General features: G+C 42.5%; 1 protein-coding gene across 3 annotated transcripts in view; it reads left to right on the forward strand.

Annotated features, from left to right (window-relative positions):
- Positions 1-25,139, forward strand: part of PWP1 (PWP1 homolog, endonuclein) — a 39,406-nt gene that overhangs the window by 1,736 nt on the left and 12,531 nt on the right. For all 3 annotated transcript variants that reach the window (XM_030545147.1, XM_030545152.1, XM_030545160.1), the window contains 7 exons: positions 2,144-2,331; positions 3,994-4,079; positions 11,383-11,479; positions 12,109-12,219; positions 14,399-14,529; positions 15,486-15,559; positions 22,184-22,280. In XM_030545147.1, coding sequence (XP_030401007.1) covers positions 2,144-2,331; positions 3,994-4,079; positions 11,383-11,479; positions 12,109-12,219; positions 14,399-14,529; positions 15,486-15,559; positions 22,184-22,280 — 784 coding nt within the window. The remainder of the gene's footprint in view (positions 1-2,143; positions 2,332-3,993; positions 4,080-11,382; positions 11,480-12,108; positions 12,220-14,398; positions 14,530-15,485; positions 15,560-22,183; positions 22,281-25,139) is intronic.

Genomic DNA, 25,139 nt, shown 5'->3' on the forward strand with positions numbered 1-25,139 from the left:
TTGCTGCTTTTACAGATCCAGACTAACACGGCTACCCCTCTGATCATTGACTTTATAATTCTACTGCTATTACCAATTGCTTTGCACATATAACTGTAAACTCCATACAGCCTTTTCTTATGGATTCTTTCCCCCATTCCCATTTGAAAAATATGCAGTGCAAGGTTTGAGAAGCCCTTTGTTCGTAATTATGCATTTTGTTAATTCAGTGTGGAAGCTTAGAGAATCACATCTAACAACAAAAAATGTTATGACCTCTTCATACCATCTTGTACTTTGTAGCATTCATTAGTACTCCAGTCGTTTTATTTCTGTACAAAGATCACAAGTCAGATTTAAATTTAGAATATTTAATGATCCTGCTACCAATTTTTACTCTTCTTATGGGTTAAATGTCTTATGAAGGGCAAGTGTTGTTTTATAAAACAAGTGACAAAAATAGCTCTTCAGCAAGCTCTTTCAAAACTGAAAGACCTTTGCGTTAGATATAATTCTCTTATAGACACAAGATTGTGTTCTACCCTTGATCTTTGTGCATTGATGTCAGTGGGAGTTCTGAATGCAGGCGTAGCAAATATGCCCACTTGGGAGCAGTCTCATGTGGAGTTCTCTCCAGTGTTAGCAGTTGGGTGTCCTCCTGCAAAGTGATGGATTAAAAATAAAAATTCAAGAATTGTTACATTGCTCAACCTGCTGCTGTTCAGGCTTCTATATTTTATATGTTGGCAGAATCTGAATCATTGCCTCAGGAAAGGAAGCTTTGTGAAAGTTTAGGGTATTTGGGATAGGTTTTTTTTCCTGTAGCGGATGTGGTGTGAAGCAGGTAAATCTGCTACAGATACTTAACTAATGAAGCACGTGCTTCTTTTGGAAGGAAGCAAAAAGAATTGTTGGAGCCACTGGAGTCTTTCAAAGAGCGGGTGGGGGTTGTCACATCAGGTAGGAAGACATTTTTAGCAGCTGCATTTTTGGGTAGATGAATGAGGGGATGATTTTGGTGTTGGGGATATCGGAGAGGTTACTGTAAAGAAAACAGATGATAATGAAGGCATAAATGAGAATTTCAGCTTATGGGATATAGAAGGAAGATCAGATCTTCAAATGTGATGGAAGAAAGAGCAAGATTTGGATATAGTCTAGGGCAGAGGTTCTCAGACTGTGGTCCATGAGCTCCATTCAGGTGATCCATGGATAGGTCTCTCTACGGTGCACACCTGGGTGGCCGCACTGAGAGAATGGAGGGCCACCCACCTAATTAGTGGAGCTGCACAGGCCCTGCTCCCCAGCTTCAGCCCTGTGGTTGCTGTAATGGGGGAGAGAATCCCCTCCTTCCCAGCCCCAGTTCAGGAGCTACCATGGTGGGGGAGAGAGGGAGATGGAGACACACACACACACCCCTTCCCAGCCCCAGCTCGGGAGCTACCATGGTGGGGGAGAGAGGGAGACAGAGACACACACACACACCCCTTCCCAGCCCCAGCTTGAGGGCTGCTGCGGTAGGGGAGAGAGGGCACATCCATCACATTAGAAAAGTAAGACTGCTGATATTAAAATATGAGTTGTGTGCTTTTATTTCTAGAACAAAAAAAGTTAATTATTAAGGGTTTTTTATATAGTGCTTTTATCCAAAGCGCATTACAAAGTAACATTACAAACAGCATTTGGAAAGATCATTAAATGAAAATTTCCTGAGGGTCTCAGCAGACCAAGTGATCCGCGAAAAAAAGAAGTTTGAGAACCACTGGTCTAGGGTTGTGTGGAGAAGAAAGAGGAGGAATCAAAGATCCAGCACCCCTGTGTGTAAGACGGAGGATGATAGTGGTGTCACAGTATTGGAAAGGGTAAATGAAGAGGGGTTGGGGCACTCAGCTTTAGCCATTTAAAATGGTTGTATTCTGCCAGGAAGGCATTCTAGAGAAAATATTGGTAGGCTGAAATGCAGGTCTGGCTAAGAAGAGACAGGGAACAAGTGGAAAAATAGATTTCAGAGTCATTGGCATAGAAGCAATAGTTGAAATCCTGTGAGCAAGTAAGTTAATATTCCAATGCCTCATTACCAGTCCCACTAGCAATTTAGTGAAAATGTCCCAAACTTTTAACCCACTCACACCAATAACTCAGTGAGTGTTTTTTTCTTATACAGAGAAGAAGCAGATGGGAGTGATGAAGAAGAACATGGACAGGCAGCAGAAGACATCATGGATGTTGCTAGTGGTGAGACAGTTGAGCCTCCTCAAGAAGATGAGGACCAGGAAGAAGACACTGAAAAGCTGAATAATGATGAGCTGGCAGAATATGGTTTGGATAAATATGATGAAGAGGAGAATACAGGTAATATCAATCTTTCTCCTATCAAAAGTGCAGTGTAAATGAAGAACCATGTGTTTCTCTTTTAGGTTAGGTTAGGTTAATGCACTTATCATGAGACAGTCATGTAGCTTTACAGGTTTCCTCAACAAGTGTCTTTAAATTTGAGGTTTGAAAGGCTCACTTGCCTAGATTCAAATACAAGTTCAGAGTAAACTGAATGGGGCTAAGGAATGGAGTAGCTGGAGCTATTGGCCCTTTCCCTGAGGGAAGGGAACAAGGCAGAGAGCTGTGTTGGTAAGACTGTAGCTCTCTTAAGATATGTCTACGCAGCCCATGGCAGCAAGCCTCCCAACCTGGGTCAACAGACTCAGTCTGGCAAGGCTCATGCTATTGTTTTAAAAGTAGCTGTGTAGACAGTGCTTTGAAATTGTGGCTCTGGCTGGAGCTCGGGCTCTGATGCCTAGGGAGTGGGGTGGGTTTCAGAGCCCAAGCCACAACTTCAGAGCACTCTCTATACAACTATTTTTAGAGTGCTAGTGTGAACCCCACTACCCCATGTCTGTTGACCAGGCTGAGAAGCTGGCTGCTGCAGGCTATGTAGACATACCTTGATTTTGAACAGCAGCTCCCCTTACTGCAGTTCCGGTACAGAACAGCTGCAGTGTCTTTGAGTGTGTTTCTTCCAACAATGCAAGTTTACTAGGGAGTTTCTGTTGTTTAGATTTGGAACCTGTACTTCTATCTAGTTCATTCTTAAGTTTTTGAAACAATGTGCTGCTCTTGTATTGAAAGGAAGGCTTAATTATATTGTATTGAAAGGAAGGCTTAATTACAGATGCTAGAGTTTCTAGTCTGATAGCTCTATCACAAGCACGGTAAAAAAGAGTTGTGTTTTCTCATATATTCAGTGATCACAACTCCATTTATTCAGGGGTGGCCAACCTGAGCCTGAGAAGGAGTCAGAATTTACCAGTGTACATTGCCAAAGAGCCACAGTAATACGTCAGCAGACCCCCCCCATCATCTCATCTCACCCCCCTGCTCCCAGCACCTCCCACCTACTGGCAGCCCTGATGATCAGCACCAACTCCTCCCTCCCTGCACCTCTCAATCAGCTGTTTCCTGGCGTGGAGGAGACTGGGGAAGGGGGGGAGCTGGGAAGGGATGGAGTGGGGGCAGGGCCTGTGGCAGAGCTGGGGGTTGTGCAGTGAGTACCCCCACCCCCCGGCACATTGGAAAGTTGTCGCCTATAGCTTCAGCCCTGGAGTTGGTGCCTGTACAAGGAGCTACATATTATCTTCTGAAGAGCTGCATGTGGCTCCAGAGCCACAGGTTGGCCACCTCTGATTTATTCCTTTTTAAAAACAAAATCTTTTCTCCTCTTCCTCTGAAAAAAGCCACTGTTGTGCTTTAACTAATAAATGATATATTTTGTCCAAATATTTTTGTTACCTTATTGGCTTGAGAAGGGAAGTGGCTGCCACTAACTGAACTATCTTTTTTTTTTATATATATATAAAATACATACAGAAGAAATATTTAAGTGCATATGTAATATAAATTCTCCTTCTCCCCAGTCACTTGCCAAAAGTTCACTATTGTGCAGTTTTCTATTTGATATTTTTGTTTGATATTTCGTGCCCCATAATTGTTGTTAATTGTGATATACTGAAATTCTCATAGATGCTGTGAGCCTGGGAGACACCTTAGCCGGTCTTACGGTGTATGGGAGTAACGAATGTGATCCTTACGTCACTATTAAAGATACTGTAAGTATTAAAAAAAAATAAAAATCTTGTGCTGTGTTTCAAGGTTTAGGCATCTTAAATAGCATAAACTAAATATTACATACAATTTTCAAAAGTGCCTATGGGACTTAGGCTCCTAGATGCGTAAGGCCATGCCAACACTACAGATTTTGGTTGACACAAATTACATTTTCACAAAGCCCCCCAAATTATGATGATGCTTGTGTGTGTGTATACTTTGCTGCTTGCATCAGCGCTGTGCATACTGAACAGGAGTGCTTGTGTCGATGCGAAGCGTGGTGTACCAGGCTTTGCAATCCCAATGTGCTGCTGTCCAGCGCAATGCCTTCTGGGAAGTTTTTGCAGTGTGTACAGTAGTGAGATAAAATGACTTGCCCAGAGATCTCTGGAAACTGGGGGTCATGCATACGAGCAATGTAATAACCTGAATGGCCTTATGCCAATATGCAACTTCCTTCATCCATATGTCCTAATTTTTGCATCTTTTTAAAAATTCCACAAACCTGCCTAGCACTTTTTGCTGTCTGTCATCTCTGACAGAAGCAGTAAGCCTGCACTGCTCTGCACTGGTCTCAGGAACATTGCAAATACAGGATGCATGATTCTCCCTTGTTGTCAGATGCTACCGGTGTGGTGCTCTGATCTCTTCAATGTTGGTATCACTCGGCTGCGTGCGTGTGTTCCCTCTGTGTGCTGTCCCAACTCTGCACAGATAGCTGACACAGCAGATCTTGAGAAAACCCCCAATGACCACAGAGTCCAGAATGTACGAAGGCACGTTGGGCAGGTTTATTGTCAAACGAAGCACAATGATAGTTCCACTAGATTGTTACTCTAGTACAAGGCATACTACTAATATGTGCCCCCTGGCAATGGACTCAGCTCAGTCAGTGGTGGGATTTTCCACTGCCCCCTCGGCTGGACAAAGACACCGCCCTAGAGATGCATTCTTATACACAGATACAAACAAGTTACACATCACTCCTGACGTATTGAGGTGCAACCTCTCCACGTAGCCAGGTACAACCCCTCTACGTAGTAAGGTGCCGCCTCTCACCTTGTACATGTTGGTTCGAACAAAACAACTCTATCCATCATATTACCCTTTTGCCCCTGTCGTTGGGATGGGTCAGTCTGTTCCTTGTTGTCTGTGCGGAATGTTCAGTATTAGTGTGTCCTGGTACTTAGTTTATGCTTCAATACGCTATGTGGATATATGTTTATGCAACATCAGCCCTTTTCTTGCCAGCTTCTGTGAGCAGGGCCTGCCTCTGGCTCACAGCTTAACTTTGCTTTATGTTAGCAAAGTCTTGACCATTACTTTAGTTCAGGCCTCAGGCGTCATACCGGGCCTCTGATACCAAGGTTTATATCTTAGGGCCTCCTCTTACTACATCCCGTATTTACAGACCCATAGGAAGAACCACAGTGATGGGGGATATAACTGTTTCTTTGAGGACATATTGTTAAGGACATAGCAAAAAAACAGCTTAGGGTTGTTGATGGTGTTCACAGAGCAGCTGCAGACTCCAGAGCCCCACTTCTGGGCCTGGGAAACAAGCACTGACTGGTGGGATAACATCATAATGCAGGTTTGGTATGGCGAGCGGTGTCTGCAGAACTTTCAGACATGAAAGGTGACGTTCCGGATCTGCATCCGATGCTCAGCCCAGCCTTCCAGCACATGGACACCAAAATGAGAACTGCACTGATAGTTGAAAAACAAATGGTGATCACACTCTTGAAGCTTGCAATACCAGATTGCTACCAGTCAGTGTAAAATCATTTTGGAATTGGAAAATCCATGGTAGGGGCCATTGTCATGCAAGTGTGTAGGACCCTTAATTGTCTGCTTTATTCAGGACTGTGATTCTTGGCAATATGCAATACATAGTGGATCTCTCTGCAGTAGTGGAGTTCTTTAATTGCCATGGGGCAATAGGATGCTTCACCAGTATCAATGTGGGCTGATCAGGGAAGGTGCATGAGGCTCATATCTTTAAGAACACAGGACTGTTCAGAAAGCAGCAAGCAGGAATATTCTTTTCCAACAGTGGATTATCATTGGTGATATTGAAATACTGTAGAGATCCTGAGGGACCCAGCCTACTCTTTTCTTTCTGGCTTATGAGGCCGTATAGTGGCTAACTCAACAGCACTGAGGAAAGATTCCGCTAACACCTCAGCAGGTGCAGAATGACAATTGACTGTGCTTGTGGTAGATTGAAGAGATGCTCTCAGTGTTTACTCACAAGACTGGATCGTAGTGAGAAAATCATCTCAATGGTTGTAGCTGCCTGCTGTGTCCTGGATATCTTCCCTGGTACTCTTCTTTCTCTTCTTCATCAGGGTCAGGCATTCCATGGATGTAGAGGGGGCATCCTTCAAGGCTGCAACAGCAGCAGCTACCAGTAAAACAGACAGATGTATCATTGGATTTACAGCCACAGTGGAAAGTGCGGGATAAGTTTCAGAATTTCCTTCCCTTATTTTCATAAATCTTTTTAATAAGACATGCTTATTGGCACTTCAGCTTTGGAGAGCCTCTGCACAGCACTGCTCTTTTGCCCCAGCCGTAGTGGGTATGGCCTGCCAGGAGCGAGGATGGGAATGGAGGAGGGCATGAAGATTTTTTTGGTTGCGTGAAACAATATTTTGGTCCTTATTTCCATGAGTATAGGTCAGTGGCATTGAAGATTGGCAGTGGTGATTTTAGCTGATATCTCACTCCTGAAGGTAACAGAGGCACAGAGTACAACTGCAGCTGGCAACCTGTATCTGCCTGGGCTCGTTTGCCACTAACTTGTTGACTGCAGTGGTGCCAGGCAAGCTCATCACAGAATGACATCGGAGAGTGTCCAATCGCAGAGGAAGAAATAAGGCTGCTGCTCTAGAAACCTTTGGAAGTGGATTGCAGAGGGCCTCCATAAAAGTTTTATTGAGATTGTTCAGGAAGATACAAGTGACATCCCTGTAGACCAGGGGTAGGCAACCTATGGCACATGTGCCGAAGGCAGCATGCGAGCTGATTTTCAGTGGCACTCACACTGCCCGGGTCCTGGCCACCGGTCCAGGGGGCTCTGCATTTTAATTTAATTTTGAATGAAGCTGCTTAAACATTTTGAAAACCTTTACTTTACATACAAGAATAGTTTAGTTATATATTATAGACTTATAGAAAGATACCTTCTAAAAGCGTTAAAATGTATGACTGGCACGCAAAATCTTAATTTAGAGTGAATAAATGAAGACTCAGCACACCACTTCTGAAAAGTTGCCGACCCCTGCATTAAACACAAATTAAAGGGGATAGACCGGAGAATTGCACCGTCACCAGGAAAAGGCAGGTCCACATGATTGGGGACTCCTTGCTGGGAAGAATAGACAGGCCTGTAACCAGAGCTGATCCAGAGAACAGAAGGGTGTGCTGTCTACCGGGTGCTAAGATACGGGATGTGGACCTGAGACTGAAGAGGATCCTAATGGGAGCGGGAAAGAATCCACTGATTGTCCTTCATGTGGGAACAAGTGATACGGCTAGATTCTCACAGGAACATATCAAGGGAGACTATGCCAGGCTGGAGAAGACACTTAAGGAAATGGAGGTTCAGGTGATCTTCAGTGGGATTGTGCCTGTTCCTAGAGAAGGGCAACAAAGGTGTGACAAGATTGTGATGATCAACAGATGGCTCAGGCAGTGGTGTTATAAGGAGGGCTTTGGGATGTACAGCCACTGGGAGGCATTCATGGACAGAAGACTGTTCTCTAGGGATGGACTTCACCTGAGAGGGAGGGAAATAAACTTCTAGGATGGAGGCTGGCACAACTGATTAAGAGAGCTTTAAACTAGGAATTGGGGGGAGATGGTTGGGAGATGTCCAGGTAATCTCCATGCCAGATTTTAATATTGAGAGGGAAGCAAATGAAGTAAGAAAGGACACAGCTGTGGGTAGGAGAATAGGCATACAGAGGAAGGGTAGTGTAGATACCATTCTAATAGGTGATGCTGGTGGTAGAATGTCTGGGCCTAATTGGGTAAAGAGTGTGAGCAAAGCCAAATAGCAAAAATTAAGATGTTTGTACACCCATGCGAGGAGCCTATGTAACAAAATGGAGGAACTAGAGTTACTGGTGCAGGAAGTGAAACTAGACTTTATAGGGATAGCAGAAACATGGTGGAATAGTAGTCATGACTGGAGTACAGGTATTGAAGGGTATGTGCTGCTTAGAAAGGACAGAAATAAAGGCAAAGATGGTGGAGTAGCATTGTATATCAATGATGAGGTAGACAGTAAAGAAATAAGAAGGGATGGAATGGATAAGACAGTCTGGGCAAAAAATCACATTGGGGAAGAAAGCTACTTAGAGCCTCCCCTGAGATAATGTGTGGGGTGTGCTACAGACCGCCAGGATCCGATTTGAATGTAGATAGAGTCCTTTTTAATGAAGAAAATATTAATGGGAATTGTGTGATCATGGGAGACTTTAACTTCTCAGATATAGACTGGAGGACAAGTGCTAGTAATAGTAATAGGGCTCAGATTTTCCTAGAAGCAACAGCTAATGGATTTCTTCTCCAAGTAGTTGCTGAACCAACAAGAAGGGATGCCATTTTAGATTTGGTTTTGGTGAGTAGTGAGGACCTCATAGAAGAAATGGTTGTAGGAGACAACCTTGGTTCGAGCGATCATGAGCTAATTCAGTTTAAACTAAATGCGAGGATAAACAAAAATAGATCTGTGACTAGGGTTTTTTATTTCAAAAGGGCTAATTTTAAAAAATAAAGGAAATTAGTTAGGGAAGTGGATTGGACTGAAGAACTTGGGGATCTAAAGGTGGAGGAGGCCTGGAATTACTTCAAGTCAAAGTTGCAGAAAGTATCAGAAGCCTGCATCCCAAGAAAGGGGAAAAAATTTATAGGCAGGAGTTGTAGACCAAGCTGGATGAGCAGGCATCTCAGAGAGGGGATTAAGAAAAAGCAGAAAGCCTATGAGGAGTGGAAGATGGGAGTGATCACCAAGGAAAGCTACCTTATTGAGGTCAGAACATGTAGGGATAAAGTGAGACAGGCCAAAAGCCATGTAGAGTTTGAGGAATTAAAACCAATAGTAAAAGGTTCTATAGCCATATACGTAAGAAGAAAACCAAGAAAGAAGAAGTGGGACCGCTAAACACAGAGGATGGAGTGGAGGTTAAGGATAATCTAGGCATGGCCCAACATCTAAACAAATACTTTACCTCAGTCTTTAATGAGGAGTTTACGGTTAATGGTAGGATGACAAATGGGAATGAGGATATGGAGGTAGGTATTACCACATCTGAGGTAGAAGCCAAACTCTAACAGCTTAATGGGACTAAATCAGGGAGCCCAGATAATCTTCATCCAAGAATATTAAAGAAACTGGCACATGAAATTGCTAGCCCATTAGCAAGAGTTTTTAATGAATCTGTAAGATCAGGGATTATACTGTACAACTGGAGAATTGCTAACATAGTTTCTATCTTTAAGAAAGGGGAAAAAATGTGATCCGGGCAACTACAAGCTTGTTAGCTTGACATCTGTAGTATGCAATGTCTTGGAAAAAAAATTTGAAAGAGAAAGTAGTTAGGGACATTGAGGTCAGTGGTAATTGGGATAAAATACAACCTGGTTTTACAAAAGGTAGATCATGCCAAATCAACCTGATCTCCTTCTCAAAGAAGGTAACAGATTTTTTAGACAGAGGAAACGCAGTAGATCTAATTTACCTCGATTTCAGTAAGACATTTGACACGGTTCTACATGGGGAATTATTAGCTAAATTGGAAAAGATGAGGATCAACATGAAAATTGAAAGGTGGATAAGGAACTGGTTAAAGGGGAGACTACAATGGGTTATACTGAAAGGTGAACTGTCAGGCTGGAGGGATTTTACTAGTGGAGTTCCTCAGGGATCGGTTTTGGGACCAATCTTATTTAATCTTTTTATTACTGACCTTGGCACAAAAAATGGGAATGTGCTAATAAAGTTTGCAGATGACACAAAGCTGGGAGGTATTGCTAACACAGAGAAGGACCGGGATATCCTACAGGAAGATCTGGATGATCTTGTAAACTGGAGTAATAGTAATAGGATGAAATTTAGTAGTGAAAAATGCAAGGTTATGCATTTAGGATTTAATAAAAAGAACTATTGTTATAAGCTAGGGACACATCAGTTGGAAGTAACAGAGGAGAAGGTCCTCGAAGTATTGGTTTGATCACAGGATGACTATGAGCCGCTAATGTGATTTAGCCGTGAAAAAAGCTAATGTGGTCTTGGGATGCATCAGGCGAGGTATTTCCAGTAGAGATAAAGAGGTGTTAGTACAAGGCACTGGTGATACCTCATCTGGAATACTGTGTGCAGTTCTGGTCTCCCATGTTTAAGAAGGATGAATTCAAACTGGAACAGTACAGAGAAGGGCTACTAGAATGATCAGAGGAATGGAAAACCTGTCTTATGAAAGGAGACTTGAGAGCTTGGCTTGTTTAGCCTAACCAAAAGAAGGCTAAGGGGAGATATGATTGCTCTCTCTAAATGTATCAGAGGGATAAATACCAGGGAGGGAAAGGAATTATTTAAGCTCAGTACCAATGTGTACACAAGAACAAATGGATATAAACTGACCATCAGGAAGTTTAGACTTGAAATTAGATGAAGGTTTCTAACCATTAGAGGAGTGAAGTTCTGGAACAGCCTTCCAAGGGGAGTAGTGGGGGCAAAAGACATATCTGGCTTCAAGACTAAGCTTGATAAGTCTGTGGAGAGGATGGTATAATGGGGTAGCCTAATTTCGGCAATTAATTGGTCTTTGACTATTAGCAGTAAATTGTGATGGGATGTTAGATAGGGTGGGATCTGAGTTATTACAGAGAATTCTTTCCTGGGTATCTGGCTGGTGAGTCTTGCCCACATGCTCAGGATTTAGCTGATCACCATATTTGGGGTCGGGAAGGAATTTTCCTCCAGGGCAGATTGGCAGAGGCCCTGGAGGTTTTTCGCCTTCCTCTGCAGCATGGGGCATAGGTCATTTGCTGGAAGATTCCCTGCATCTTGAAGTCATTAAACCATGATTTGAGGACTTCAGTGGCTCAGACACAGGTTTGATACAGGAGTGGGTGGGTGAGATTCTGTAGCCTGCGTTGTGCAGGAGGTCACTAGATGATCATAATGGTCCCTTCTGACCTTAAAGTCTGTGATTCTATGAATTAATATTCTGTGCTTCAGAAAATTTCTATTTTTTTTAACTCCTTAAGTTCTCTCTTTTCCTTGGCCCTTAGGAACAATATGAGCAAGAAGATTTTTTGATTAAGCCCAGTGACAATTTGATCATTTGTGGAAGAGTTGATAAGGACCACTGCAGTCTAGAGGTTCACCGTGAGTAAACAATATTTGGTCATAAAAGCAGGCCTAGAAAATACTACTTATCCAGTCTGGTCCCTGTGGCTTTGCAGGACTGCTCCCTCTGTTGTTCTCCATTTATCCTGGCTTTTGAATAGATGTTGGCATCTGGCACAACTATATTTCTTGTGCTCTTAACTCTGTAACAAACGCTAATGAACCCTGACCTATATAAATATATTGAGAACCTATACAGTGAAACATCAGCCTGTCAATAATACTCTATCATTCTTATTTTATAAATACACATAAGCAGCAAGTGTCTCTTATATACCAGATGTTTTAAAATAGTCTCACAAACACAAATGAAGATGTAGCCTGTGCAAGGCATAAACTGAATCAGTCTGTACTTGATGTAGATAAGTAAGTCATTCTGTGGTCTGTTGAATTTGTCACCTAAAGTAAGTGTTCTGTGGTGCCTAACATCATATAGAGAGGCTGTGGCTCTCTGCTAGAAACTGACAATATCATAAATGTAGCTTCCAGACATTATCTCTACACTGAGAATATTAATATTTGCTCCATCTGGCTGTATGGGAATGCACTACGTAGAGTGTCTTATTTTTCTCTCCACTGACAAGTGTTTTTCAAATTCTCTCTTTCAGTTTATAATCATGAAGAGGACTCATTTTATGTACACCATGATATCCTCTTACCTGCATACCCTCTAAGTGTGGAGTGGCTTAATTTTGATCCTAATCCTGATGAATCTCCAGGTAATAAATGTCTTTAGGGTGCCAAAAGGGATCATAGCTGTCTAACAATAGCAATCTTTGAATATGAACTGCATAATTAACTTAAAATGCTGTGACTAAATAATGGTCTCCTGCAGCAATATTAATACAGAAGCAAAGCCAAGACATGAGAGGAAAAATTAAACATGGTGGTGAATGTAACAGGGTGCTCACCTCCTGAGTGCCTCCTACTGGCAGGGTGTGATACTGCAATCTTTATCCCACTCATGGCACCCCCTGTAGGTTGCCTACCTTAAAAGACAGGTCTTCAGTGGCTCAGCCTTGCAGCCAAGTCATACAGTTGAAAAATGAACCCCTTCTGGGGTAGCAAGTAGTTCACCAAACTATCTCCTCTCACTAGGGTCTTCAGCCCTGTTTCTGGGCCTTTAAATGTGGCCCTCGGCTCAGGCTTCTGAAGGAGCCTTGTCCCCCTCTTGGGCTTAGGCCCCTTTGCCAATGGGGGAACCTTGGCCTGCCCACTACTCCAGGTTTCAGTCTAGGAGTCCTATAAACAGCAGTCACATACTGCTTCCTTCACTTAGTTGCTACTTCATTCCCTGGGGCTCTTTCTACTAGTCACTTTACCTTCGCCCATTACCTTAGGGTTAAAGTTCTCAGGTATTTTCTCTCTCCCAGTCCAGTAAATGGAGCCCATCAAGCTCCTTTCTCCAAAGAGGAGCACCCTTCCTCATCTCTCTGGTCCCAGCCAGGAACTGACCTGCTAAGATCCTGCATCTCCTTTTATCTGAGCCTGCTAGGTTCTTGATTGGCTGCTTTCTTTTGGTTTTTCTTGGGCCTTGAGGACCCACCTTCACTGCTCCTTCCTGGAGCAGGGTGTAGTAGGACCTCAGTGCCTCCAGCAGGGGGCCACAAAGGGCTGGGTACAGCCCATCACAATGAACAATTTTATTTATTTATTTTAGAGCTGTAAATGCTTTCATATATATCTGCTGGGTTCTTTTAGTAATGTCATTATACCAAATGACTAAACTAAAACACCAGTACTAATACCAATGACAAACCAAATCTACTAGGCAGGCTAATGGAAAACTTTTCTTTAGACTTGTTGTTTGCAGATGTGTTTGGGCATGTCTTCTCTGAACAAAACCAACAGAGTCAATCAAATTTATTTTAAACTAACACACTAAAAATTATATTTTATAATTTTGGAGGCTGTACATATTTTTCTTTGCATTTTTATCATTAATTGTTCTAAAGGGAGGGTACATACATAAAGTTGGCTCTGAGTGTAATTGTGTGACAGGATTGCTTGTGATGGTAAGAGGCAGGGCTCAACAGCCCTGGGGCTCACTTCTGGTTTATGTTCTATGTTCTTAAAGCTCATGCTTCAGGGTTTCAGTCAGCCACTGCTCATGGCAGAGTCATGAAGGGATTTTTCGCCCCCAATGTGTTCTGGAAGGTTTAGGGTTGTTTTTTTTTAAATCTTTTTTCCTCTGAAGCTTCAGATGACCGTGGCTAAAGAAGGGACATTACATGGTCTGGGCTAGGGCTCTGAGGTGGCACTGAGCATTTTCTCTCTCAAAGGTGTTTGGCTGGCTAGTTCTTGCTGACAAGCTCAGGATCTAGTAGATCACCATATATGGGGTCGGGAAGGAATTTACCCTCAAGTCAGATTGGCAGTAATGTTGGAGGATTTTCACCTTCCTTTGCAATGCCTAGATGCAGGTCACTTGTCAGGATTATCTGGTATATCTCATTTAATCATTTCCCTGCCACTGCAGGGCATTGTGCACTGGTGCACCTTGGTCCATCCTATTCTGTGCCTGTGGCACATAATAGTCTTATCTCCCTGGACAGTAATATTTTGGCCCCATTTCGGAAGTTGGGTTTGATGTGTGGGTGCTGGGTGGGGTGGTGGCAGCGGCCTGTGCTATACAGGAGGTCATACAAGATAATCTAATGGTCCCTTCTGGCCTTAAACTCTACAACTCTGACATACCTTTTTGCAGGCAATTTCTGCTGGTGTATCTTTGAATGGACACTAACCACGTACAACTGCCAAAAATATGCCAAAATATGAAAGACTCTGGACACAGGCATTAATTTAAAATAAGTAATGAAATGGTTGTATCATCCTGCACTCTTTGCGTATGTTAATCTAAATAAATACTATAGCTGCCATTTGCTTTTCTTACTGCAGGAAATTATGTTGCAGTGGGTAATATGACCCCTGTTGTTGAGGTCTGGGACCTTGATATAGTGGATTCTCTAGAGCCAGTCTTTTCCCTTGGAAGTAAAAAAGAAAAGAAGAAGAAGAAAAAGGGAAAGAAGGTAAATAATGCTTGTCTGCTGATCTGTTTAGATTGTAAAAGCTGCAGGCAGGGACCATGTCTTTGGTTTGTGAAGTTAGGAGCCCAGTAATGCACTCAGATACTTGCATCTTTTTTTTTTTAAATTAAAGTAGGTCTTGTTTAGTTACCTCTGCCAGAGACACTGCATTGGAAAGATGCTATTTGGGCAGTTCACAGAAACTGTAGACATGGCTCTATCCAAGTAGCTGCTGATCTTTACATCATCCAGCTCAAGAGCCCACTCTTCTGAGTAATTGAGAAAAGGATTACCTTTTTTACCCCCTCCGACCTTCAGATCGCAGAAGGCCCAATGGAGGAGGGTAATGATTCTATGTAACTTGTTGCTACAAAGTTTGGACATATACAACTAGTGTTTGCAGTAGCATTTCATTAATTTAAAAATCTAGAGGATCTCTCTCACTTACAGGTTAGTGGAGGGAAAAATAGGAGGAGGAAGGACCCTGGAGGACTCCCATTTACTCAGAACAATGTTCTTTGTAGCTTAACCCTTTAATTCCTTAATATATTTTTTTTTGTTAAAAGGGTAGTCATTAGGAGGTAGTGAATAAATGTTGATTGAGGAGAAGGGGGCAGAGTGGGAACCAGAACAATAGGAGTGAGCAGAGAGAATGTGGGGACCCAAAGATGTTCCAGGACAACTGATGAATATTTGAATTTGTGCCAGCTGGCGAAAGGGAGTGTAACTATTGCTGCATGCTGGCCAGATAAAGGAAGAAAGGGGAAAAGAGGCAAGCTGAGCGGAGGTGCTGCAGAGGCAGCTCTGTACAGAGAGGATTTCAGCAGGTGGGAATATGTTGAATTATCATGCTGTTCCTAATATGCACATATAACAGTACGTTATTGAACAATAAATACATGATTTTTCCTGGAAGCTATAACTTTTTTAAACCTCTTTTAAAATGTATCTGTATACAGAATTCATCTACAGAAGGGAATCAGGATGGGCATACTGATGCAGTTCTTGACCTTTCATGGAATAAGCAAAACAGGTAAAAGAACACTTGAATAATTATATACACATAATTATAAATTAGTGTACATGGCTTTGTATGAAGTATGTATACATACCTATAACTTTATTGTTTAAAGATGAACTTAATGTAGTGCAGAAGTTAATCCAGCTGAAAAGTACTTGAATTCTACACAAGTGAAAATTGAGACTGTCTCGGTTTTTTTTTTTTTAAAGTGTTTTTTGTTGTGTTTTGTTTGTTTTGGTTTTTTTGTGACTTGTATTTTTAAAATTTGTATGTCAAACAAAGGTGGCTTTTAGCCATCTCGGTGCACCTGCTGTCCTGGCATGATTTGGTCCATGGGGCAAATCAGAATTGTCCAAAAGTGGCTCAGAATTGTGCCAGATTCCGATGGACAGGGTGGCTGATGTGCAGGGAATCCCCGGCCATGCCCTCTTTTTCCCTGGCTCTTCCCCCTGTGCTGAAGTCAGAAAGCAGGGAGAGGTGTTGAAGGAGCTACTATAGCACAGATATAGAATTGTCTCTATCTCCCTGCGAAAGGCAGATGGAGTCCTCTGTTGCTTGGCTGCACCAGCTTTAGGGTTTGCTTCCCACTGCCAGAGCAACATGCAGTTACCCTGTCAAAAGGGGAGCAGTCAGACCTTCATGCTAAAGTTAAGAACAGCAGCTTCTTCATTAGTTCTTTGAGTAGTGTCCCTCTTGGGACTCATGCACCTCTTGAGCCCTTGATTGAAGATTTTCAGTTAACTGTGTCAATTCGGCCTCTTTGTGCCCAATAGTCAGGCTATGTTAAGGATGCATGGTTAAACGACCCTCCATTCCTTCTCAACTGCCTTGGCCTGAGAGGAAGTCTTAGCGAGTCCACATTGAGCGTGCCTCTGCTTTTGCACTATTTCTTTAGTGATTGAGAGAGTTTTTATAGTGAGTTATTTAGATAAGTAGTGAGAGGATTGTTTTACTCTTCTTTTTCTTCTCAAGAGACCCCCCCCCCCCCAACCCTGGCTTGCTAGGTTTCAGATGCTGAGAGGCTGTATGTCGCTATGAGCGACAGCCACTATAAGTGTGTCCATTGCTTGGGAGAGTGCCACATCTTCTAGAAGTGCAATGTCTGCTTGGCTCTCAAGTCCAGGACAAGGGAAAACAGAGAGATTAAACTCAAACTGTTAATGATGGAACACTATGTCTTTGGCCAGCTTCTGAGTCAGGTCTCTGGACTAATCTAGTGCCTCTTCTACCTCAGCACAAGCTTCCTCTAAGAAAGAGAAGACTTTGGAGGATTCAGGGAAGGTTTCCATAAAGATGTACTTATCTAAGTCTACCATGTATGACAAGAACCAGAAAAGACTGGCTCTCTTTGTATGAAAAGCCTATTCGTTGGCAACTCTGCAATTCAGGATTGCAAATTATCAGGTTGTCATGGCCAAATATAATTTTACAAACTATAACAGATTCATTGCTTTTATTGAACATCTGCCACAAGAATATAAGGAGCAATTTCAGTCCATCATCTCAGAGGGCCAGTTGGTGGCCAGAACTGTTCAAGTATCCATTGATGCTGTGGACACTGCTGCCAAGTCCATCTCCACAGTGGTGGTTATGCACAAGGCATCATGGTTCCATCTCTCTGGGTTTCTGAGAAACTTCAGAACACTGTGGAGGGCTTCCCCTTTGATGCTTGTAAACTGTTCTCTGAAACCATGGATGAGACTTTGCACTCTCTAAAGGACTCTGGGGTTACTTTATGATCACTGGGCATATAAATATATATGTATAAGATAAGGTTTAGTAGGTCACACACTGCCCAGAGGTTGTGTCCACGCTTAGTTTTTTGGGTTCCAGAGATCCACTAAACCCACCTGAAAGACACAGATTTCAGAGAGAGGGGGCTGCCCAGCCACTCTCCATGATCGCCCAGCCACTCTCCATGACCGCCCAGCCAGTTTCAAATCAATAGTTTTGTTGGGTTGGTCAAGAGTTCAGATCCTCCAACTAAATTTATTGCTGTGCCTGTTAGCCCACCTCCCTGTCTGGAGACCACCTTGCCTAATTCCAACATGCTTGGAGGCAGGTCACTACAGACATTTGAATTGTAGAGGTCATAACATTGGGCTATACTATCCATTTTACGTCACTCCCTCCCTTCCAAGCCCCCTCCCTGTCCCTCTTCAGTGATCCCGCTCATGAGCTTTTATTGAGACAAGAAGTGAACTTTCTCCTTCGAATAGCAGAGTAGAGCTAGTTCCTACTCCTCCTCACAAGACAAGGGATTTTACTCAAAGTATTTCCTTGTACCAAAGGAGAATGGAGGGTGGAGACCGATCTTAGATCTAAAACTTCTAAAGAAATTCAGGATGGTTGCTCGGGCAGCTGTAATTCCTTCATTAGAGAAAGGGGTTTGGTTTCTGGCCCTCAAACTACAAGATGCTTATTTCCATATAACAATACACTCATCACACAAGAAATATCTGTGCTTCATTATAGGATAGGATCATTTCCAATACCAAGTGTTTCACTTCAGTCTTTCCTTGTCCCCCAGAGTGTTCTCCAAAGCCCTGGCAGTAGTCACTGCTTACCTCTGACAAGAAGCAATCCTAGTCTTCTTGTACCTTAATGACTAGCTGCTCAAGGGCCGTTCCTACGAAGCAGTGTTATCTTCCTCCCAGACAGCCCTTGCTCTGTTCCAGGAGTTGGGTCTGCAGCTGAATGAAAAAAAATCCACATTAACCCCAGTACAGAAGACAGTTTATAGGGGCCTATTTGGACTTGTTGGCAACCAGATCCTATCTTCCTTTAGACAGATTTGTAACCATGTCAGGTTTGGTATGGGCAATTCGAGGGAGCCCTTGAACCACAATAAGGAACTGTCTTCAGCTCTTGGGACACATGGCAGTTTGCATCTTTGTGACCAATCACACAAGGTTACATTTCTGCTGCTTTCAGGGTTTGCTCGGAACAACCTTTCTCCAGTCAGGTGCACCTTGGACAGACAGGCTATAAGCGAGGAATTCCTTAGACTGGTGGAAGGATCAACTCAGCATCTGTGCAGGTGTTCCTTTCTGTCACCCAGCCCCATCAATGACTTGAACAGCATCCTGGTAGGGTGGGGAGCACAGCTCAGTACCATCACAACTTGGGACAGATGAACAACTCAAGAAACCAGTCTCCACATCAATATGTTGGAGCTCAGGGCTGTCAGGAACAGTTGCCTTCATTTCTTACCCCTTATCGGGGCAAATCAGTCTAGGGTCATGAAGGACAATATAACCTGCATGTTTTTTATCAACAGGTAGGGAGGAGCGAGATCCTCCTCTCTGTACACTGAAGCTATGAAACTATGGGATTTGTGCATAGCTCATCAGATGCAAATTTCAGCAGTCTACCTCACAGGTATTCAGAACACCACACCCGATATCTTCAGCAGATACTTCTCACAGGATTAGAATGGGAGCTAAACACCAAAGTTCTGCATAGTATATTCCGAAGATGGGGGCTGCAAGAGTTCCAGGAACAGGAAGTGTCCTCGTTTCTGCTCATGAGGGTTTGGGCAATCACTCCTTGGGAGACGCTGTTCTTCTATCTTGTGTTTCCTCCAGCTTTACTGATACTAAGGGTGGTGAACAAGATAGGACAGAGCCAGATTTATCCTTATATTGGCAACCTTACTGAGACAAGCTTTGTACCCTTACCTGCTTTACCTGTGTGTCCAACCGTCGCTGAAGCTCCTGACTGTTCTGCATTTCCTATCAGAGGATGTGGGTTGTGTGCTTCCTCCCACTCTACTGGTTCTCCACCTGATGGTGTGGCTTCTGGATGGTTTACGGCATTAGAATCCTCCTGCTCTATAGTAGTACAGCAGGTCTTACTGAAAGATCAACCCACATTACTTACCTGCAGAAATGGAAGAGATTCATCTATTGGCATTGGCATTGCTGCCTCCAGCCTGATTTGGTGCCACTTTGTCATCCTGGTTTACATGTTGGATCTAAAGAAATTGGGATTATCAATTAGTTTGATTTAAGTTCCATTTGACTGCAATATCAACCTTTCATCCTCCAGTAGAAGGATTCTCCATATTTGCTCATCCAGTATTGTCTAGGTTTAGTAAGGGTTTAGAGACTCTATCTGCAGATTAGAAACCCTGTCCCAACCTGGGACCTCAACCTGATCCTCAGTTACCTCCATGAGACCTCCATTTGAACCAATGACAACCTGTTGTCTGTTGCATTTATCTATAAAGATGGATTTTTTAGTAGCTATCCTGTCAGCCCATAGTGTCATGGATATTGGAGCCCTAATGGCAGATCACCTCCCTATCCCCACCCCTTACGATCTTCTTTAAGGACAAGGTCTCTTTACATCCATACCCTAAATTCTTACCTAAGATTCTGTCAGAGCTCTGTCTTAATCAGTCCATTCATCTACCAGTATTTTTGCTGAAGCCATGTGGTTCTCTACAGGAATCCTGTTTACACATTCTGGATGTTAGAAAGGCATTAACCTTCTACTTAGATAGGACACAGCAATATAGCAAGTCACCTAAGCTCTTCATTTCTTTCACAAATAGATCCACAGGGTTCTCGATTTCTACTCAGACTGTTGAGGTGCTATCTGGATGTATTATCACTTGTTATGATGCTGCAAGCGTTCATCCTCAACCCTCCCTTCTCCCCTGCCCCCCAAAAAAGCGGGTGGGGTGGGTGATAGTATACAGATCACAGGCAATAAATATCTATGGCATTACCAAAGAATGTACCAGTATCTGAAATATGTAGGGCTGCTACATGGACTTCAGTGCATATGTTTTCAAAACATTATGCCCTAGTCCAAACTGTCAGATTCAATGCTATATAGCCTTGGTATTCAGCATGAGGAAAACATAGGGCATGTGCACAGGCCGAATGGGCACTGCTAGCTGAAAATCTCTAATCAAGGGCACAAGAGGCATATGTGCACATGAAGTGGAGCACCCATAGGCACCCACATCTCAGAGAACCGCAGTTACTGCGCATGGTGATTAAGCCCTTCTTTCTGTCACCTGGGTTGTTTTTCAATAACACAGTTAGTACAGGATCCTCAGCCAGGCTCTTGTAAATGGCTTTTCCAATTAGATACAGTATGATCTTTTCCTACTGCTGCTAACTCTCTGGGGATACACTTGTCAGTTCTGCATACTCATTTTCAGCAGCTGTCAGCAATCTCCTCTGAAAACTCCTGGTTTTATCCAGATATTACAGATGAAAAAATTCTCCTGAACATATAAGAAATTATTAGATGTTAATTGGCTATGTGTTGTCTACTGCAAAAAGAATGAGTCAGATGACTACGGTGAATGTAAGAAGTGATTTAGTGATGGCTCAGTCAATGATACTCGGTCTGCAATCGTTCAGCCTTTATCATGGCTAACACCAGCAGCGTGTAACTAGAAAGTCACTTTCATGATGACTGAAAGCAGCTGATCTTTGTAGGAGTGATTTGTGTGACCTTGGATGATGATAAACCCCTGTATGAAGCTGAATAAGTGATTGGCATTCCTGGTTCTATAGTGTACTGAGTAATATAACCTTGTTGACACCAGTGGATGTTGCAGGAAAAACTAATCCTGAAACGCAAAGGTTGGGTGCATGTCAAGAACTCAAAGAGCAGTCTTAGTGCAGCATTTTTAATTGCATTTTAAAAAGTAAGACAAGCTATGACAGCTGCCTACAAATTGCTTTCTGGCTGAAGGGCCTCACGGGCATTATTTGTCAAATGTCCTTGTAATCTGCACTGTGCCTTTTGTAAATTTCCCCTCTGTGGCGTCGCTTTGGGGGAATAGTGTTTTGGAGGAATGTCAGATGTCTTTCACTCAAGAACTTCATTCTACTATGGAAAATGGCGGGGAAGGCTTCAAACAGTGTGTTTAGATTTTATAATTTAACGCCTTTAGACAAATAAGGGTGATTTTTGTTGTGTGTTTAATAAGTTTCTGACACTGCTGCTTGGGCTTTGTCTGATTCAAGTTCTTATCTCTGTATTTACAGCCTTTACCACCATTAATGTTTAAATATGAAACGAGCGCCCAAATGTAAAAACCTTGCAAGTAGCTCCTTTGACTTCAGTAAGGTGACTTGTCAGAATAAGATACTCTGTGAGGAGAGCTGCAGGTTCGGGCCGTTAATTATTTAGTTAGTGGAGAGTCTGAAGAGGAAAATACTTGCCAAAAATGGGTTTGTCTGTCTCTTAGCTGTGTCAATACAATATTCAAATCTATACTGTGTAGCTCATATTTAAAAACTCCATAATCTTTAAATGTACAGAAAAGAATAAGTCCCCAAATTTCTTAGTTATATCACTGGTACCATATAATTCACGGGAGAATATTTTTAGGTGGGGGGGGGGGATGGGACAGAACTGTGTGAGCAATTGCTAAAGGTATATCCCTTCAGTACAAACCTGGATTTTCTGTGCAGAAATATGTAACACATTACTATTAAATACTGAATGTTATATTCTTCTGCCAGATTATTTTTTATGCTTGAAGGTTGTAGGCTGTAGACCTGGGCTTACTGGAAATCAGAATCAGGCTGTGTATTTATGACTTAGGGCCACTGTTTGTTCACATGTATGTAAATGTCTAAAGCTTTTACTTTTGTATGTTGTTAGAAATGTGTTAGCAAGTGCTTCAGCTGACAACACTGTAATTCTGTGGGATATGTCCATGGGTAAACCAGCAGCGAACCTTACTTTACATATGGACAAGGTATGTGGATATTGTTGTATTACTTCTGTTTAAAAAAAAAATAATAATAACTAAACTGCAACTTTATTACATTGAAAGCTTAGTGGCAAAGGCTAATGTTGCAGAACTGCTTTATTTATAACCACCATGTCAGAAGTTCATAATTTTCTGAGTGAATCACTTTTGTGGATTACACTATTTGGTCTCTGTCAAAATCTGATTTATTTTATCCTTTGGAAAGTTGGAGGGAATATTTGAGATTTTTAGGGCATCTTAAAATATTTTTCATCTAAATGTAACCCCATGGCTGTTTTTAAGACAAGAAGAAGCCTAGAAGTGCTGTCATAAGTGACAGAAGAATAGACCTACAAGAATGGGCTAGATTGTCAGTAGTTCCTTTATAGGACAATGAGTAATGGTAACAATGTTTCTAGCAGAGGTACATTTTAATTAGGGCTGTTGATTAATCGCTGTTAACTCATGCAATTAACTCAAAAAATGAATCTTGAATCGCACTGTTAAACAATAGAATATAAATTGACATTTATTAAATATTTTGCATGTTTTTCTACATTTTTAATATAATGATTTGTACAACACAGAATACAAAGTGTATACAGTGCTCACTTTATATTTTTTAATACAACTATTTGCACTGTAAAAATGATAAACAAAAGAAACAGTATTTTTCAATTCACCTCGTACAAGTACTGTAGTGCAAGCTCTTTATTGTGAGAGTGTAATTTACAAATGTCGATTTTTTTTTTTTTGGTTAGATAACTGCAGTCAAAAACAAAACAATGTAAAACTTTAGAGCTAACAAGTCCACTCAGTCCTACTTCTTGTTCAACCAATCGCTAAGACAGACAAATGTTTACATTTATGAGAGATAATGCTGTCCGCTTCTTGTTTACAATGTCACCTGAAAGTGAGAACAGGTGTTTACCGGCTACAACAGTGCCATGCGTCGCAAGGTATTTATGTGCTAGATATGCTAAACATTCGTATGCCCTTTCATGCTTTGGCCACCATTCCAGAGTACATGCTTCTGTGCTGATGATGCTCATTTAAAAAAAATAATGCTTCAATTAAATTTGTGACCAGAACTCCTTGAGGGAGAATTCTATGTCTTCTGTTCTATTTTACCTGCATTCTGCCATATATTTCATATTATAGCAGTCTCAGATGATGACCCAGCACATGTTCACTTTAAGAACGCTTTTCACAGCAGATTTGACAAAATGCAAAGAAAGTACCAATGTGAGATTTCTAAAGATAGCTACAGCACTCAACCCAAGGTTTAAGAATCTGAAGTGCCTTCCAAAATCCTGAGAGGGGTGAGGTGTGCAGCATGCTTTCAGAAGTCTTAAAAGAGCAACATTCAGATGCGAAAACTGCAGACTCAAACCACCAAAAAAGAAAATCAACCTTTTGCTTGTGGCATCTGACTCAGATGATGAAAATGAACATGTGTTGGTCCACTCTGCTTCGGATTGTTATTGAGAAGAATCTGTCATCAGCATGGACACATGTCCTCTAGAATGGTGGTTGAAGCATTAAGGGAGATAGGAATATTTAGCGCCTCTGGCATATAAATATCTTGCGCCACCGGCTACAACAGTGCCATGTGAACACCTGTTCTCACTTTCAGGTGACATCGTAAACAAGAAGTGGCAGCATTATCTCCTGGAAATTGTAACCAAACTTGTTTGTCTGAGCGATTGGCTGAAGTGTGACTTAATGGACTTGTAGGCTCTAAAGATTTAAATTGTTTTGAATGCAGTTTTTTTGTACAAATTTCTGTTTGTAAGTTCAACTTTCATGATAGAGACTGCACTACAGCAGTGGTTTTCAAACTATGGGTCGTGGAATGTAAGGCACTGGGTTGCAGCAGCTCTGGTCAGCACCACCGACTGGGCCATTAAAAGTCCCATCGGCAGTGCTGCCTGGCTAAGGCAGGCTAATCCCCACCTGTCCCAACACCACATTGCACCCCGGAAGCGGCCAGCAGAAGGTCCGGTTCCTAGGCAGGGGAGCCACAGAGCTCTGTGCACTGCCTGCGCCCCGAGCACCAGCTCCTAGCCAATGGGAGCTGGGAGTAGGGCAGTGCCTGCGTGCAAGAGCCGCACGGAGCCACTTGCACACCTCCATTTAGGAGCCGGACCTGCTGCTGGCCACTTCCGGTGTGCAGCGCAGTCTACGGTGCCAGGACAGGCAGGAAGCCTGCCTTAGCACCCTCACTGTGCTGCTGACTGGGAGCTGCCCGAGGTAAGACCATGCCCCAATCCTGCGCCCCCTCCCCTGCCCTATTCCTGAGCCCCATCCCAAATCCAGAGCCCCTTCCTGCACCCCAAATCCTTCATCCCCCAGCCCAGAGCCCTGACCCCCTCCCCACACTCTAACCCTCTGTCCCAGCCCTGAGCCCCCTCCCACACTCCAAACCCCTCATCCCCAGTTTCGTTGGGTCGTGAGCATCAACAATTTTCTTCAACTGGGTCACCAGAAAAAAAAGTTTGAAAACCACTGCATTACTTGTATTCGGTGAAATGAAAAATACTGTTTTGTTTTTTACAGTGCAAATATTTGTAATAAAAATAAATACAAAGTGAGCACTGTACACGTTGTATTCTCTGTTGTAATTGAAATCAATATATTTTGAAAATGTAGAAAACATCCCAAAATATTTAAATAAGTGGTATTCTATTGTTTAACAGCATGATTAATCTTTTTAATCACTTGGCAACCCTAGTTTTAATATATGACACCTAGATATTATGATGACAGGTGCTTTAGAAATACTTAGCTCATTTTGTAATTAAAATGTGAAAATTTTTAATATAATCCCAATCATCTAGTCAGCGTAGATCACTGCTCTTGGCA

Source organism: Gopherus evgoodei, chromosome 1 (assembly GCF_007399415.2).
Source record: "Gopherus evgoodei ecotype Sinaloan lineage chromosome 1, rGopEvg1_v1.p, whole genome shotgun sequence".
Lineage (NCBI taxonomy): Eukaryota > Metazoa > Chordata > Testudines > Testudinidae > Gopherus > Gopherus evgoodei.